General features: G+C 42.2%; 1 protein-coding gene across 4 annotated transcripts in view; it reads left to right on the top strand.

Annotated features, from left to right (window-relative positions):
• The first annotated feature begins 786 nt into the window (after positions 1 to 786).
• Positions 787 to 18,643, top strand: part of CDC16 (cell division cycle 16) — a 28,325-nt gene continuing 10,468 nt past the window's right edge. For 2 of the 4 annotated variants that reach the window (XM_082435218.1, XM_082435219.1), the window contains exons 1-13: positions 788 to 983; positions 2,232 to 2,286; positions 2,387 to 2,484; positions 3,596 to 3,634; positions 3,894 to 4,034; positions 6,140 to 6,299; positions 7,289 to 7,380; positions 7,884 to 8,017; positions 8,856 to 8,935; positions 10,015 to 10,064; positions 10,960 to 11,033; positions 12,609 to 12,734; positions 18,253 to 18,405. In XM_082435218.1, coding sequence (XP_082291344.1) covers positions 936 to 983; positions 2,232 to 2,286; positions 2,387 to 2,484; positions 3,596 to 3,634; positions 3,894 to 4,034; positions 6,140 to 6,299; positions 7,289 to 7,380; positions 7,884 to 8,017; positions 8,856 to 8,935; positions 10,015 to 10,064; positions 10,960 to 11,033; positions 12,609 to 12,734; positions 18,253 to 18,405 — 1,250 coding nt within the window. In that variant the 5' untranslated portion in view covers positions 788 to 935. Of the gene's footprint in view, positions 984 to 2,231; positions 2,287 to 2,386; positions 2,485 to 3,082; positions 3,300 to 3,595; positions 3,635 to 3,893; positions 4,035 to 6,139; positions 6,300 to 7,288; positions 7,381 to 7,883; positions 8,018 to 8,855; positions 8,936 to 10,014; positions 10,065 to 10,959; positions 11,034 to 12,608; positions 12,735 to 18,252; positions 18,406 to 18,643 lie in introns of those variants that run through there. The other 2 variants (XM_082435221.1, XM_082435220.1) reach the window with 2 other exon arrangements.

The following is an 18,643-nucleotide window of genomic DNA, read 5'->3' as shown; positions in this document are numbered from 1 at the left end:
GACTGTAGTGGATGAGGAAGGTACAGGGTGGGGGATTCTGGCTAAGCTGACTTATCAGAATTCTTGCAAAAATTGGACAATGCAGAAAGGAACGTGGAAGTCCAAAAGCCAGGCCTAGCTGAAAAAAGTTCGGGGAGCCTGGGCAGACTTTGGTCAATGAGAGAATCTGTCAACGGAATCATACAACATGAGGTCCTCTGCGGTTGGCCTCTCTCACTCAGCATAAGGTTCATACATGTGTCAACAGCTCATTCACTGTTGCTGCTGAATAATATTCCACTGTATGGATCCAGGGTTTTAATAGCCCCGCTTTTCCAGTTCTTACTCGTTTTGGGTCAGAGGTTCCTCTCTCTACCTGAGGTTGAGGAATGAGCCTCTGGGCTTTGCCAAAGGACAATCTGAAAGGGACACTTGGCCATGGCGACCACAGGCAGAACTTCTACATCACGTGCCGGGGCGGCGTGTGCGCCCACCGGTCCGCACAACCAGCCTCTGAGGTGGTTACCGCCGTTTTTACACGGGAAACACGAGTCACCCTTGGAACCACGGAACCCGCGGGGCCGTAGCTGCCAAGCTCCCGACTCCGAACGAGCTACTTAGCGAACCGCGCTCGGACACGTTACTGGCTGCGCGTCCGCGGCGGCCAGAGTCGCAGAGGAAAGGCGTCTGCGGCCGCACGAGAGCCCCGGCCACCCAAGGGCCAGGAGAGAGCCTCGGCACTAACGGCGCGAAGCCCGTTTCCGTCGCCAGGGGGGGACGCGGTGGCGGAGCACTTCCGGGGCGGGGCCGGGCCGGAGCGGAAGTTTCCGGGCAGCGCGCGCGGTCCGCTGGGGTCGGTCCCGGGCCTGGGGCGCGGGGCGGTGGCGGCGCGGGGGCCGGGTCTGCCCGGCGGGCAGCAGGAGGGCGGGCGCGCGCCGGACCCCGGCCACGCAGCCATGAACCTGGAGCGGCTGCGGAAGCGCGTCCGGCAGTACCTGGACCAGGTGGGCGGCCCGATCCGTGGAGCGCGGGCCGGGACTCGGGAGGCAGCAGGGGCGGCTGCTGTCGGGGTCTTGGCGGCGCGCGGTCCTAAGGGCCTGGGCTTTGGTTCGGGGTAAAGCCCCCGAAGGGAGGGGTCGAGCCCCCCGCCCTCTGCAGCCGGGAGGCTGAGGAACGCTGAGCGTGAAGCCACTAATGCGCGCGGCGAGCCTTACACGTGTTCAGCCCCGCTCCGCAGCCGGCCCACCCCGGCCACAGAGGTGCTCAGTACATGCTTCGTGCTAAGTGGAAGTTGAAGAATTATCTTAGGAGGAAAGTTGCGGGGTGGCCTTTGAATTTAGCTAGCTGATAGAAAATTTTTGAGAACTTTAGTTGTCATTCTTATTTGGCTGAATTTAACTGAATAAAGATAAAAACAAATCTGTAGTCTCAAAATCAGTACTTTAAAAAGTTCCTGTTAACTACACTTTCATTCCCTGCACTACTCTTGAATGAACAGCAAACAGTGTTTAAGGGAAAGAAATGTTTCCAGAATCAGCAGCATCAGTTTAATCTGCGATGTCACTTAGTTTTTGTAAAATGTATGCTCTCCCAATAAATTGGAAACCAAGAAGGGGAGAGAAAAGGGTGTTCACTGTGAACTGTTCGATGTGCAGTGTAGCAGCTGAATGTTTGCAGCACGCTGAAGGGCTGTATTTTGGTTTGCCATAAGTCAGCTGAATTGAATAAATGCTTCCTGCGCACTTTTTCTCTGGCTCTGGGGATGCAGTGAGGAAGGAGACAGGCCTGGTTCCACCCTCCAGGCACTAACATTGAGCCGATTTGTAACCGTCCCAGAAGCATTCCTCCTCCCAAATTGACTGGCGACAGAGTTGCTGGTTTGCATCCAGGAGGACTGAGGCAAAGACTGAGAACCTTACTAATGGCTGGATGTTGCAAAATGATCACTTAAGTTATCTACTTCTTTAGATACCTGCTGATATAATTTTGCAATGTATAAGTTAAAAAAAACTACCTTCTTCAACTGTATATATCAAAGGTCTTCCAATAGTATTTTTATTGCACCATTGAACTAAAACTCACCTACCTGAGATATAAGATAGAGATATGATTAATAGACCTTTTACTACACGTAAAAAATTATTGTCCTGAGATGTTGATTTATTATATAGCATTCTAATAATATTATCTGTCTGTGTAAAACTATTGAAGTAACAGGGCAATTACCGCTTTTTTTCTGTTTTTGGACACAGCAACAGTATCAGAGTGCTCTGTTTTGGGCGGATAAAGTAGCCTCACTCTCTCATGGTAAGTGACAGGTTCTAATTTTTTTTTCTGATTTCTCTATCCTTAAAAATCTTTCTACTTTACCTTGCACCTCTGACCATTTATGTAATTTTCCCTCCAGAGGAACCCCAGGACATTTACTGGTTGGCTCAGTGTCTTTACCTGACAGCCCAATATCATAGAGCAGCTCATGCACTTCGGTCACGAAAACTGGACAAAGTAAGTGATTGTATGAACCTTAAAGCTTTTTAAAAATGTTATTAGATTAGTATTTTAGGTATATGTTCTTTTTATGTCAAAATGTTTTTAAGGATTCAATTTTTCATATTAAATGTAAAGAGAAAATTTATTGTGTACACTTTTTTTGTTGTTTGGCTGCGCCGCGTGGCATGAGGGATCCTAGTTCCCTGACCAGGGATCAAACCTGCGCCCCTTGCATTAGAAGCTCAGAGTCTTAACCACTGGACTGCCAGGGAAGTCCAAGAGAAAATTTCTTATTCCTAGTCTCGGTCACTTTGTTTTTTCCTCCCCCCACCCCACTATCTAATCACTAAGTTTTGAAAATTCTGTTTCCTAAATAGCTCTGAAAGTATGGATAGACCTTTCCATCTCAATACCATTCACACACGTCAGGCCTGTAATTTGTCTGTTTTGTTGTTTTAGCCTCTCTCCGTTCTCTTTTCTCCAGTAACATCTTTCCCACACCCCACCTTCCTTGTCTCCAGTTCATCTTTTAAACTGTCAAAGGGTGGTCTTCCTAAAACAGGTCTGATCACATCACTCACAGTGTAACTCAGTGATTTCCTATTGCCTACAGGATAAAGTCAGATGCATTCATAGGCACCCCAGGTGCTTCTTGATTTCTCTCCAGTCTGTGTCTGACCCACCACCACCATCAGTGCATGGAATGTGTATCCAGTCATGCTGACTGCTTGCAGTTCCTTAGATGTGTGACAGTTATTCAGACTCAGTGCTGGAATGCTGACCAACTCCTAAGTTACCCTCTCCCCTGGAGATGTTTTCTTATTCAACTGGTTAGTATTTTTTATGCGACTCTTTCATAGTTTATGAAAGAAACTATGTGCTGTGTTTATGTCTCCCCTGCCACAACCTCCTTGAGGGCAGGTCTCTATTCCTTTTTGAATCCTCGGTGACTGGTAAACAGTAGGTTCATGATGAATATGGGTTAAAAAGACTGTTTTTTTTCCTCTGCGAGAGTAAAAGAGGAATTATGAAAATGGCTTTCTTCACTTCGTGGTTATGGTTTTCTTTTTGATTGAAGATGCATGTTATCTTGATCACTTTTTTAATAGATTAATTTCTTTCCTAGTTGTATGAAGCGTGTCGCTACCTTGCAGCTAGATGCCATGTAAGTGTGCCCTCAGTTTGTTTTATTTGATAAAGGTTTAATGAAGTGAATGTTACACATCCCTCCCATGAGTGTGAGAATACAAAATACTGATTCCATTTACTAAAAGCTCATATGCATGAAGAAAATTCTACTTTAGATATTTTAAATTTAAGTAATGAGTGGGTATAATATTTATTACCCTTTTAAAATCTACTTCGATGGTGTATCTAGCATCAGAAGTCATGGTTGACAAACGCTGTTTCTGTTTTCTACACAGTTTGCTGCAAAAGAACATCAGCAGGCTCTTGATATTCTTGATATGGAGGAGCCGATCAACAAAAGACTGTTTGAGAAATGCTTGAAGGATGAAAGTAGCTTGAAAGACCCCTCCAGTGACTGGGAAATGTCACAGTCCTCAGTAAGTAATACTGCAATAACCATGCTTCCGTAACATCAGTAAGAATTGCCCACATGATAGGGCAAATGTAAATCGCCTTCTTTTACTTGAGTACAATCATGTTAAAATAGTTTGATTGCCAACTTACTGAATTTCCCCAACCCAAGAAGATTCTGAGACATTTCTGGGCCATCAGTTAGAAGTTGTAATTGTGTCCTCAGATGCTTGAATCTGAAATAGGCAGACTTAAGCTCTTTCTTCTTACATTTGATACCTTAAACTCCTCCCCACAGGTGGAATAATATTTTCCCTTCTTACTGTATTTCAACAGTGTTTTGTACTTACCCCCAAGGAACCTTGATTACATTAGACTGTTTCTTTCCAGGGAGTGCTGTGGTGTTAGGTGTATGTTATTTCGTGTATTTCAGTTTGTATACTTCCTACCTGCATAAAATTGCAAACTCCTTGCTGGCAGAGATTACACTGATACAATGTAACATGATCAATAACATCCTCGGTCAGATTGCTAATCTGGACTGTTACTCTTTTTTTTTTTTTTAACAGCTTTCTTGAGATGTAATTCACATAGCATGCAACTCATGCATTTGAAGTGCCTAGTACCTCGGTTTTTAATATATTGGTTGAGCTGTACAACCCTTACCACAGTCAGTTTGAGAACATTTTTTTTTTACTTCAGCGAGAAACCCTGTACCCTATAGCTGTTACCCACCAATCCCCCATTTCCCAGTTGTTCTTTATAACATGTCTGTGAAGGAACTTGGTTACTCTACTGTTCGTCTCAAGAAGGTGGGAATACTATACATTCTTAGGTTTTTTCTTTTTAAGAAGCACATTTTTTTGTGAAGAAATACGTTTATGAGGGAGTTGAGGATTATCATTATTCTTGGACCTCTTATCCATTAACTGCTAAGAAATACATGATTTATTTGTAATGCATTATTTATTTTATGAGTTTACTTTTTTTAATAACTCATAGGATACTGCATAGGTCTAAGATTCTCGCATAATGTCCTCTACTATCTTTGAATTGTGATTTTATGATGAATCCCATTACCAATTTTATTTATTTATTTTTTTAGTGGTTTGAGAGACGGCAATTTTTATTTATTTGTTTGTTTGTTTATTTATTTTTGGCTGCGTTGGGTCTTCGTTGCTGCACACAGGCTTTCTCTAGTTGCGGCGAGCGGGGGCTACACTTGGTTGTGGTGCATGGGCTTCTCTTGTTGCGGAGCACGGGCTCTAGGCGCGAGGGCTTCAGTAGTTGTGGCTCTCGGGCTTAGTTTGCTCCGTGGCATGTGGGATCTTCCCAGGCCAGGGCTCGAACCCATGTCCCCTGCAATGGCAGGCAGATTCTTAACCACTGTGCCACCAGGGAAGTCCCCATTACCAATTTTAGCTGCATCTCTGGACCATCTTTAAGCTCACTTATTTGTTTTTTGAGGTTCAGAATCTGGAACATAAATCAGATTTCTACATCCTCCTGTTAATGGTACTAGTGAAGTGGCTGCTGTGTGAACAGCTTACCATGTGCTGCCTACAGATGGTACCACCTCTGATCCTTACAGAGCCTGTGAGTTAGATGAGGGGAGGAAACTGAGTCACGAGAGGTTAGAGCATTGTCCAGGGTCACTCGTAAGTGTCACAGCTGGGATTTGAGCTCAGGTCTGTCCAGTTCCCAAAGGCCATGCTCCTAACCCCTGTGCTGCATTGCTGCCGGTTTTCTAATATTTACTAAGGTTCGTTCATTGAGATCTACCTGTCAAACGGTCTTCGTGTTTGATTTAATATACGTGTGCTCTGTATGCTGTCTCTAAATCATTACCCTATTTGAGACAGACCAAGTAATGAACAAAGTAGCAGTAAGGTGTAAGCGAGTTATAAAGGTTTGTTGAAGTGAGGAGAGCCTAAGGAAGATAGATGAGAGCAGTTTTACTTTGCTTTTATGTTCCTATTAATTTATATTGTGTCTGAGATTGGATGGAGCACATCCTTTTAGATGTAAAAAAAAAAAAAAGAGTCTTAGCCTTCAGACAATATATGATTTTTGATAAGAAATTAATTTCAGTAGTGCTGACTTAGTATGTCACTCATCATTTTTCCAACAGATAAAGAGTTCTATTTGTCTCTTACGAGGAAAAATCTATGATGCTCTAGATAACCGAACCCTCGCTACTTACAGCTATAAAGAAGCTTTGAAGCTTGACGTCTACTGCTTTGAAGCATTTGATCTTTTAACATCACACCACATGTTGACAGCCCAAGAAGGTTTGGAAACCCAGGTGTTTTTATGTTTAGCACAATTAATACTGTTTGGATTTTTTTTTTTTTTCCTGAAATCTGTAGAGTCAAGTGCAGGCTCTTATGTACAGGTTTAAGTAAACCTATTAACTTCCTTCACATCTTCAAACATGAAGCACGTGGCAAAGTGCAGTATTGTGCGGTGCTTCTTGCAGTCAGAATCTTCGGGGATTGTGATGGCATGAGCGATTTAAAGTTGTAAAGAATTCAGGATCTGATTCAGTGATTTCCAACATGGCTGCACCGTAAACCCCCAGGAGGTTTAAAAACATCATTGTGCCGGTCCTAACTCCAGACCAGTCGAATCAGAATCTGGTGGTGGGGCCCTGGCATCAGATGGTTTACAGCTCCCAGATGATCCTAAGGTCCATCAGAGGCTGAGAACCATTGACCTAGTATGTTGCCAGTGGTGTGAGGTGGATAAACAAGAGAAACAGAGAAAGTGGAGATGTTGTATTCATGGCATTCAGACATTTTAGCCTAATGCGTGGTTCTCAACCAGGGTGATTTTGCCCCCTAGAGGACATTTGGCGGTATCTGGGGAGAGTTTCATTGTCACAATTTGCCGGTGGGTAGGGCATGGGAGGTTGCTGCTGGCATCTAGTGGGTAGAGGCCAGAGGTCCTGCGAACGTCCTGCAGTGCGTAGGACAGCCAGCACGGCAGAGAATTGTCCCCACGGTGTCCGTAGTGCTGAGGCTGGGAAAGTGGCTTGGTGGTTCTCAAGTCTGGTGATGACTAGTATTGCCTGGCAGGTTCATGCAGAGCCCGCAAGGTGATTCTTATTACCTGGGTCTGGAACCGCTGTCTTAGTTTTCTCCAGTTCATTCTATCTTGTTATTTTCTCTTTTGAGCTCAATTTACTTAAACCAGGAACTATAGAAGAATATTTTTCATTGCTGATTTTTTTTCCCCATAAATACTGTGAGGACGTTCCTTTTTTCTCAACATTTTTTAGAAAAAGAACTTCTTGAATCACTACCTCTTAGCAAGCTCTGTACTGAAGAACAGGAATTGCTACGTTTTCTATTTGAGAACAAATTGAAAAAGGTAAGTAAAAACACAAAGTTAGTATTTGCTTTGTATAAGCATCTTATTTCATTAAATTTGGCCTCTATTCTTTCACAGGTTAAGAATTTAGAAATTAATTTGTATTAGTTTAGCACATTTGCAAGAACAGATATAGATTATTTAAAATATATGATGTGATTCCTGAAAAAGCTTCCCAAAATATCTGTCTTCCTCCCAGGAACAACTCATACTTTTAAAAGATTGAACTATCAGATAATCAATGATGTGTGAAAATGAGGATTTTTTTCCTCATGCTTCCTGAACTACTATTTTGTAAAATACTTCCTACCATGGAATTCTGTGATAAAATTGAGAAGAGAATTAGACTTGCTGAGAGGAGTACTGATGATACTTGAAGTTAGAAAAGTTTCGAGCATCTCACAGGTGTCATTGTGTTAAACTTTGAAACACTCGGGCCAAGTTGAGTCTGCCTTTTGATTCGGTGCTGCACACTGAGTCATGTTTGCATTTCTCTGTTTCAGTATAATAAACCTAGTGAAACTGTCATCCCCGAGTCTGTAGATGGTTTGCAGGAGAATCTGGATGTGGTCGTGTCTTTAGCTGAAAGACATTATTATAACTGTGATTTTAAAATGTGCTACAAGCTGACATCTGTGTAAGTACATCCACTTATTTTTGTGCAGGAACGTAGAGTTTAGTCCATTTTACATGAGAAATGTGTGGGACCTGCTTTCTGAATAATGTCAAACTGATGGATGATCATTTAAGCTGCCTTTTCCATTTGCAGAGTATGGGATGGGGGAGGGTGGGTGTCATCTCAAAAGAGCGATTTACTGACACAGGTATATGCACATTTGTTGCTTTCTTCTATTAACTCGGGAGTATCCGTGTCCCTCCCAGGAGATAATTTGCAAGTTTGAGAACACTGTCTGGCACATAGTTTTATAAAGTCCGTTCCTTGTTAAAGCAGAGGCTAATAAAACCCTCTAGGTACTGGGTGTCAGGCGCACTGACTGGCCGTGCCTCCTCCCCCAGCAGCGGTCTCTCCATGTGCGTAGTTCACGCTTGTCCTTTACATGGACTGTTTTTTAATGGATCTTTGGGGTTGCTTAAAATCCTTGAATTCACAAAAATTTTAATTGACAGATAGTTAGGATTCATTTAATATGTCATATTATTTTTGATCCTTCTAAATAATTAGACCACTAATTTTATGTGGTACAGTTCTGTTAGTTTAAAGTAAATGTATGTGGTGATGTTTATTTGTATTGCTTCTGAATAAATCAGGATTTTCCCTTTCATTTAAACCTAATCATCGCCTTAACTGAGCAAGTCTGAAGATAATGGGGTTAAAAAGAAAGTAAAAACGTATTGTAGCCCACAGCAGTGTATGTGACGTGGTGACGACTGTTTGCATAAGCACAGCCAATTGCAGTGAGTGTGCTTACATACTGTTTGTACGTACGTACATAGTGTGTTTCTTTAACTTTCAGAGTGATGGAAAAAGACCCTTTCCATGCAAATTGTTTACCTGTACATATAGGGACACTTGTGGAGCTGAATAAAGCAAATGGTAAGAATTTTTTTAAATTAAAATAACAATTTTTAAGACAAAAAATATTCTGTAACTCTGGAAATTTTGTCTCACAAATCCTGGATAATTCAGATTGCAGGTTAACAACTGGGGGAAGAAATGCTTATCAAAGTAACCAGCAGTCTCTTCTGTTATCTCAGCAGAACACACTGTTTCTATATCCCTAATTCCTGCTTCCCTTTCTCAAATGTAATTTGTGCTCCAAGGTATGTTAGCTTTAGAGCATTGGGTGGCAGTTTTGCCTTTTTTCTTTTTCTTGTAAAATCCATAAGAAAGCTGGTATGGCAAGAGTCAGTAACTGTTTAGAAATTGGAAGGGGGCAGATTTTTTACTCACGTTTTCCATATTCTAGAAACATTTAGAGGGTTTGGACTGTATTTGCCCTTAAATCTTCTGAACTGACTCGTCAGCTCAGTCAGGAGGAAAGCTAGCCAGGCAGCCCAGCTCTGGGGCCCCTGCTGCTCCAGGTGTGGTCTGTGGACCAGCGGCATCACGTCTCCTGGAAGTTTGCTGGAGGTGCCGGCTCTCTAGCCGCCCTGGCCTGTTGAGCCCTAGGAGACGTCGTTGGGACATGCCGGGGCTTTGTGTTACTCGGGAGCAAATCATCTTGCTGATTCGATAAACGGGAGACTTTGGTCAACCAGATTGGCTGTGGGTGGTTGAGACGGTCTGTAATAGGCCCGTGGAGTAAGAAACCTGGGCTTTAAGACAGGCGAGGCCCTTTGAAATAGCCTCTTCAGCACGTGGAGTGCTTTGTTGTGTGCCTCTCATCCAGGCCGCTAGTCACTCGATAAGCGCTCAGCGCCCACTTAGTGCCTGGAGTGGGGTGAGGGATTGGAGGTGGGGGTACGTGAAACAGCCGTAGTATCTGCTCCGTGGAGTTTCTATATGGCATTAGGCAAATGGATTTTGTGTCCAGGAAGAAAGAAAAGTATGAAATCATTGCTGCGAGAACAAGATTTATATGATTGCGAAGAGCTGTAACTGGGGAAACTCGTATCTTAAAGTTCATTTGCTGTGAATAATTTTATTCTTTTTTTTCTTTTTCTCTAATGTAGAACTTTTCTATCTTTCTCATAAATTGGTGGATTTATATCCTAGTAATCCTGTAAGTAAATATAAACTTTTTTTCCCCTTATATAGTGTCTTTTTTCTTACCTGAACTTTAAGAAAATACTTAACAGGTGTTTAGACAGAGGCTAAATTTAAATTCAAGCAAATAATGCTTTATTTTAAGGTGTTGGAGCAGAATCTCCTAGTGCTTATGATAATTAGAAGCAACATTCACTTTTTCAATTCATGAGAGTATATTTGTTTAGTCTATAACTTAAAAATCTTTATTTTTTATGCTTACAGAAATTATATATGCTTATTATTTTGAAATAGCTAACATACAGAAAAATTAAATATTGAAAGTGAAAGTCATACTCATACCTCTCATAAGCAATGCTAATAACTGCTTGGTAGCTTTCTCACATTACATGTATGATAACTTACTGAATTATGCACTGAATTGAATCATTGTGTCTTCCAAACTGCCATGGATCAGAATGAAGACCTAGAAATTGAAAATGGAGTCAGGAACCATGTCCTTAAAGACAAAAGTCAGGGGTCAGGGTTTAAGTCTCAGACAAGAATCTGCACCCCTGACCAGTGTGAAAACAATTTATAAAGAGGCGAAAGCAGTGCAAGAGAAGTCAGCTAAAGAGGTGGAATCTGTAGAACCAAGGTGGGGCGGGGAAGACACAGTGCAGGTGGGAGGCTGGCACTCAGGCTGGCGTTGCAATAGGAAGAGATTCAGATGCTGCAGGGATGCAGTGGGAAGCACCTGGAGCAAGAGCTGTAGAGAATCTGGTCTCTTTTCATCCAGGACCCTTAGTAGACAGCCTGTCTCAGAGAAGTTTCTGACTTGAGCTAGAATATATGCTGGGACCTCTGACTTGTTACAGATTCCCGGTTCAAGGTTAAGCGTCTTTGGTCACGGTATGTTTTCAACTTTTTAGGTGTCTTGGTTTGCAGTGGGATGCTATTATCTCATGGTCGGTCATAAAAATGAACATGCCAGAAGATATCTCAGGTATGAACTTATTGTCTTCCTCCCTCTGTAGTGAACCTATAGGAAGTAATTTCTTGGTCATCTGCTTTAATGCAGTAATTAGTAGTACTTTAAGAGCAGTATGAAAGAATAAATGTTTTCTTCAGATTCCATTCAGTTGCATCCATTATTTACCCTGCTCTTTATAAGATGCCATGAGAGGAGATAAAAGTAGTCAGTGGTATGGACCTTGTCCTCAAGGAGCTTATGATGTATTTAAACTTTTATTTATAAATGAGAATAAATATGAAAAAACAGGGAATAATACAAAGTATTTCGAAAGTTTTTTTATTTATAGAGATACTATTAACCTCTTACTCTTAGGACTTCTTTTGTTAATAGTTGTGAAATTACATGACACTTTATGTGAGGTTAGGGTCACTAAATGTGACTATAAAACAGAATTCTTGGCATAGTAAACTGGTTTATGTAAGGATCTGCTGTGGTTTTAGCTTGAGGAACTCCATGCAGCCCAATCAAGCTGCTTAACCAGTGTTACTCAATTACACAAGTACAGAAAAATGTCTAATAATACCTGTGATTTCCTCCCTGTGAACAAAATAGAAAATGGATCTGTGGTAAAGTTCATAAACTTTGGACACAGACTTGAATTCTAATCCAGATTCTGCTACTTATTAGCTATAATTCCTTGGGAGAGTTCATTTCTCCGACCTTCCCTTTCTTCTGTAAAAATGGGAATGATGTAGTTGTATGTCAGGATTGTTAGGAAAATTGATAAGATGACAGGAGAGGATCCTGCACTAGGAAAAAATTAGGGCGAGCTCTCTGATTAGTTGACTGTTGCATTTTAGAAAAGGGATGCTTGTGTTTTTTTCGGGAGCAGGATGATTCACGTTATAATAGCTCCTTTGAACTATGCTTCTTTGACTTAGTGTGCCTATTCAGTGATGAATTCTGCATGAAACAGGGAACATTTGGGTAAAAGAAAACTTAGAAAATAAAATGCTAAGACGTGGGAATCTCACCTTCTGTATTTTCTGTTTTGTGATGTGTTCTTTTTATTCCTTATTGTGGGTCACCTAGTTGAAGACTAGTTAAGACTATGTAAATAGTCCAGTCCATGGAACCAGCATGAATCTCTTAATCATCTGTAGGACGTCACTTAATCTTTCCAGCCTCAGTATACTTATCATTAAAATATAAATAGTAATTTATCTTGAAGGTTATGAGAATTAGGTGATGCATATAAGGCACAAAATAGGCCTTCATTAAGTGGTTGCTGCTACCACCGTTTATCTACCAGGTTTTGAAATGAAGCTCCTGGATTAAGTAATATTTGTAAATTCTATACAGAAAGCTAATGGGTTCCACTATAGTACCTAAGAAGTTGTGGACCTCTCCTAAAATTACTTAAAAATTTGCTTGTACTATTAAACATTTTATTTCAAGTGAATTAACATAAATGTCACATTAGTGTTTAATATGTTGACAACTCATTCATTAATTCTGATGTCCTTGAAACCGTGAACTTACATAAAATTAACCTAACAATTTAAGAATGAATATTACACACTCGAATGAAATCTCTTGTTTTAGCAAAGCTACGACGCTGGAGAAGACCTACGGGCCGGCTTGGATCGCATACGGGCATTCTTTCGCAGTTGAGAGTGAACATGACCAAGCGATGGCTGCTTACTTCACGGCAGCGCAGCTGATGAAAGGGTGCGCAGAGCGGGTTGATTAAGCAAAGCGAAATTTTATTATTACTATCTCTGCCATTTGGTTGATAAACTGAACAAAAGAATAATGTATCATGTTAGTAGCTTATGATTGTGAAATAACTATGGAAGTGAGAGGGAAAGAAGCTGGTGTAGTGATTTTTCCTAGCAGTTTATCTTAACCAGTACAAAAGGGGACTAGCAAGTTAGGCTAAGGAAACAGAATAGGGTGGAAGCTGTTTTCCACATGCTCATGTAGGAAGGAAAGTATTCGTGAGCAAAGTCATTATTTACATCCTGCTTATGTCCAGAAGGTATTTATGTGGCTTAATTCATCATTCAGATTGAGGACTGAGTTTGCCAGTGTTGTAGATTTATATCAGTGTTAAATGTGTTGGTATTAACTGGTGTGCCCTAAGAGCATGTTACTTTGGGGAGCAGAGTATTGCTGTTATTCCTGTTGACTTTCTGGATTTGCCGTCGGTTTTACTTTGCCTCGTTCTCTCGTGCAGGCTGCTTCTGCTGTCTGCCGCCCCACCTCTGTGTGGAGAGGTGGTGGGAGTGCCGGCGTGCACTGGGGTGCAGAGGGCTGGTCTGGAGCCAGACTGCCTGGTGACCTTGGCGAGCTATGTACCTCTTGAAAAATAGGAATAATAGCAACACTTAACACCTAGGCTTAACTGTGAGGAGTAATTGAGGTAATTCCAGTTAAAGACTTTGATCAGTTTCCGACACATAGAAAGCACTCAGTAAAAGTTAGCTGCCTTAACTTGTTTGCTTGAATTTCGTCTTGTTAGGTTTGGTTTACCTTTCCAGACTATCAGACTCATTTTGGCACCCAGTTCTGCATCTGTATTATTTATGGCCCCAGCTTGTTTAGTTGTGTTAAATTTGATATGTATGACTTTGATATCTAACTAGCTGTCCATGAAAATATTGTAAAAGACATAGCTCCCTGACTGCGTTAGTCTGCTCCGGCTGCCATAACGAAACGCCATGCCCTGGGTGGTTTAAACAGCAGCGGTGTATTTTCTCCCGGTTCTAAGGCTGGCCGGCCGGCTGGTTGGGTTCCTGGGAGGCGGGTGGGTTCTCCCCGGCTGCCTTCTCCCTGTGTCCTCACAGGGCAGAGAGCTAGGTCTAGTGTCTCGTATAAGGGCACCAGCCCCGCCGTCTTAGGGCCTCACCTTCATGCCCTCACATAACCTTTATTATTTCCTCACAGGCCCTCTCTCCGAATACAGTCACTGGCGGTTAGGGCATAAGATACGAATTTAGGGGCAGACACACATTCAGTCCCTAAGTCCATGGTACTAACGTATTACTAGAGTAATCCTCCAGATTAAAGTTGTTCAGCCAGTGACTGATCCACCTAAACGGTCCTCATACGCCGTCCATCCTAGTCACCAAGACGTGCGAGACCCTCTCCGGTGCCCTGCTGAAGCTGGGCTCCAGTGTCTGCCCATGCCCCTAATCCATCGATCTGCTGAACCGGCAGCAAATGATAGCTTCCTGTGGGTGGGTTCTCATGAGGAAAGCTAGAGTCCGCTAATTTTATTTTGCTCTTCCGGGTGCTCACAAACCCAGAACAGTTATTACTAGTTATTAGTTAGTTACTAGCTAAGAGTCAAAACCAATGATAATTAATGGCATGATTAATACTTTTAATGTTTCCCAGTCTGACACTTTTCTAATTAAATTTTCAAATCAGCTCATCAGGATAGACATTTTTCTCTCAGTTTCACTTTTTCATCAGAACAGCTTTTATCCAATCTAGTTTGGATTAATACTGACTGGGGCACTTTCCAACACTAACAACCAGTTCTCTGCTTCTCCAGACACCAGCTGGGTCCTACAAGTCCATTCAGTTCTGACACTAACTACCCAGTGTTAGTGCAGACCTCACAGGTTAAGGGCCCCGTCCCACAAGACTGCCCCTCCCCACTCCAGATGCCAATCGCAAGTCCTGGGTCACTTGTACTTCTGACTGGCCACAAACCAGGGGCTCCCGCAACCCCCTCCTAAGGTTTGATCATTTGCCAAAACGACTCACAGAATTCAGGAAAGCATTTTGCTTATTATAAATGATACAACTCAGGAAGAGCCAAATGGAAGAGATACGTAGGGCAGGGTACGTGAGTGGGAGTGCGTGGAGCCTCCATTCCTTCTCTGGGCACCACGCTCCCAGCACCTCAGTATGTTCACCAACCCGGAAGTCTTCTGAAGCTAACTGTTCCAAGAGTTCTTATAGAGCTCAGGCTCCAGCCTCCCTCCCAGGAGGTCCGTGCGTGGGCCTGAAAGTTCCAGTGCTCTCATCACTCGGTCTTCCTGGGAACCAGCCCCACTCTGAGTCACCCCAGTGGCATAAATTGGGTGCGATCAGAAGGGGCTCATTAACAAAAGACACTCCTCTCACTCAGGAAATCCCAGGGCTTTTAGGAGCCCTGTGCCAGCAGCCAGAGACAAAAACCAAATATATTTCTTACTTTACGGCACCAACTCAATTTCAAAAGAGCAAGTAGAGAAGGGTTGCAGACAAAAATACATTTGTACTGTCTTATCCTAACTTATGTGGTTACTTCGCCTAAACTCTATTTGTTCCTGTGGATTTGATCTTGTGTCCTTGTATTTCTTGTTGGGTAGGTCTGCTAACAACAAATTCTCTCAGTTATATGTTGTTAAGATTATTTCCGCGTGTAATGTTATTTTTCAAAGAAGCTGTGAGAAGAAAGGCGAGCAGGTGTATATTTATGTCGTTTGTTATGTTGACCTTTTTTACCATTTCAAGTTCTCTTCATTTGTCCTTGTGGATTTGAGATACTGTCTGGTGTCGCTTCCTTACCCCAGTACAGCTTTGCTCCTGCCACTTCCTTTGTGCCGTTAGTGGTAAACATTACATTTCTACATACATTAGGCTTAATCATACTGTTTCATACAATTGCTTTCTAAGTCAGTCAAGAGAAGAAAGATGAAATGTAATCACTTCTACTGGTACTCTGTTTTTCATGTGGATTTGAATTACTGTCTGGGGTCACTTCTTTCACCCTTATGAACTTCCTTCAGTATTTCTTGTAAGGTGAGTCTGCAACAAAATTTCTCAGTTTTTTTGTCCCTGATAATGTCTTAATTTCACCTTCATATTCAAGGGATAGTTTTGCTGGATATAAAATTCTTGGTTGTCCTTTTTCTTTCAGTACTTTGAGTGTCATCCATTGCCTTCTTGGCCTCCAGGTATTTGGTTAGAAGTCAGGTGATCAGGGATCTCATGTGTTATATTTTCTTACTGCTTTAAAGATTTTTATTTACGTATTTATTTAGTGTTTTCCAGTGGTTTGACTATGGTTTGTCTAGGTGGGGATTATTTGGGAGTTTTTTGAGCTTTGGGGTGTGTTTGGCCTAAATATTCTTTGGTTTCAAATATTTTCTTTACCCCTTACTTTCTCCCTTCGCCTACAGGGCTCTCTTTATGCACACGTTGGGATGCTTGGTGGCGTCTCACAACTCTATGCAACTGTTGTTTTCCGTCATTCTTTTATCTTTCTGTTCCTCAGACTGGGTAATCTCATGTGACCTTACTCATGTTCGATGATTTCCTCTGCCTGTTCAAACTGCTGATGAACCCTTCTGGTGAATTTTTTATTTAGTTATTTTGTTTTTCAACTCCTGGTTTTCTGATCGTTTGTTACAATTTTTATCTTTTGTTGTTCTGTTTGGTGAGGCATTGTTCTCATAGTTTTGTAGACATAATTCCCTTTAGTTCTTTGCATATTTAAAATAGCTTATTTAAAGTGTTTTTCTAGTAAACCCAGTGTATGGTCTTCCTCCAGGGTAGTTTCTATTGCCTGCTTTTATCCCCTTATATATTGCCATACTTTCTTGTTTCTTTCCATGTCTCTTTATTTTTTGTTGAGACTGGACATTTAAAGTAATATAGTGTGGCAATTCTGGAAATCACATTTACCCTACGCCACCCCAGGGTTTGTTGTTGTTGCTATTTGATGTGGCTGTTTGTTTGGTGACTTTGCTGGGCTTTTAAAAATTTTGTAGAGTCTGTGTCCTTTGTCATCTGAGGCCACTGAAGCCTCTGCTCAGTTAGCTCAGGGCTTCTTTTCATATCTTGAGCTGAGCTTTCCCCCCTTTTCTGAAGGACCCTGTACGTGTATAGGGGCATGTATGTCTGCGGTGTTCCCATGGCTGGCAGTTCGGCCTTAGCCCTCGTCAACTCCTGCTCGCACTGAGCCTCAGAGGCGTCCAGAGATGAGAGGTTAGGGCCTTCTCCAGCCCTTCCTGTGCGTGCATGTGGTCCTGTGTGTGGCCTTCTGGTGTAGCTGCCTCAGGTTAGTGTTAAACAGTTACCACTGATTGTTTTCAACAAATGCCTTGGGGGTAGACATTTCTCTGCGTGAGCTCTGAGCCAGGTCAAATAAGACAGCTGTGAATGGGGCTTTTCCAGGGAGCTGCCAGATGTGTCAAATAGTGACAGGTCTCTGTGGGGTATTTCAGAAGCTCCAGACTAATTTTTGTCCCCTCCAGTGGCTGTCAGACTGCTGATTTTCTAGGCTAATGTGAGCTGGGGAAAGGGAGATGGGAATCAAACAAGTTAAATGTCATAGAGTTTGCTGTTCTTACTGAGACTCAGCTGTTTTTCTAGAATAAATACCCCTCAGATTGTTGTAAGCCTTTGGTTAACTTGCAAAGTTCTGGAAAAGTTTATTTTGACAATTTTTGGCAGTGCTCTTGTTGCTTCTGTGGAGGAATAGATTTTTGGAGCTCCTTCCTGTGCATTTCTTATTTCCTCCAGGTACATCCATAAAGGTTCTTCATGACCCTTCTGTAGATACTACAGTTGTAACTTCAGTCGTGATTCTAGATTAGAGCCCGGGCACCTCCCAGCCAGGCAGTCAGTATTCACTGATGTTGTCAGATCCATCTTTGGGGAAAGGTTATCTTACTGTGATCACTGGTCTGACAGGATGAAGAGATGGAAATTCAATTAAAACTAGTTACTCTGCCTACAACTGTTTTCAGAGGGTATGAGAGTAGAATACACATGACATAATTCAGAGCTCTGCAGCATAGAACTGATAATAACCGATAGTGGAGACCCACACGAGGGGTGGGGGGTGGTCTAGCTGGAAGTCCGAAGCAACTGCATAGAGGCAAGTGGAACTGAGCACAGTCATGAGAGTCTGTGTTGCTGAGTCAGTGAGGGAGGAAGGCAGTCTTGGCTGGGCCTGGGTGCTGGCACAGTGGGGCCTGCCCTCTGCTTTACAGGGGTTTTGTTTTGTCTCTTTACTGTAGAATAATGAAAAGTAAGGGTGAATAGGTTGCTGGTAGATTTTAGAAGTGGCAGCTGATTAGTCTAAGAGCCTATTAGATATCCATTAAATATTATTAAATGAAGTGTTAGAAAACAAGTAAGCGCTCTATTTTTGGCTATGTTAAAATTATTTTGCAGACAGGATTTGAAATCTGAACTATAAAGTTTTGAGTGTTGAATATGTGAAATTTTCCAATATTTTTAGGTGTCATTTGCCAATGCTTTATATTGGATTAGAATATGGATTGACCAATAACTCAAAATTGGCTGAAAGATTCTTTGGCCAAGCTCTAAGCATCGCACCAGAAGACCCTTTTGTTATGCATGAGGTTGGCGTGGTCGCATTTCAGAATGGAGAGTAAGTACTGAAAGGCCAGAGGCCCCTCTGTTTCCTTTTTGTACAGAGAGCAAAACCTCAGTCACCAGAGTTTAGCCCATCAGAGTGGCTCTTCATAGACATTTCATTTTAGGAGGAGGAGGCGAACAGGTAAAAAAAGAAAATAGTGAGTGTTATCTTGGAATTCTTTAAAAATACTAAACCTGGGTTTTGGTCCCCTTTGCTGTGAGCTGTCACAAGCTCTTAGGTCCTGGACTGG

Source organism: Balaenoptera physalus, assembly GCF_965194825.1.
Source record: "Balaenoptera physalus genome assembly, chromosome: 18".
In the NCBI taxonomy this organism is placed as follows: Eukaryota; Metazoa; Chordata; class Mammalia; order Artiodactyla; family Balaenopteridae; genus Balaenoptera; species Balaenoptera physalus.
The sequence above is the reverse complement of the archived record's forward strand: the minus strand, read 5'-3'. Positions and strand labels throughout refer to the sequence as shown.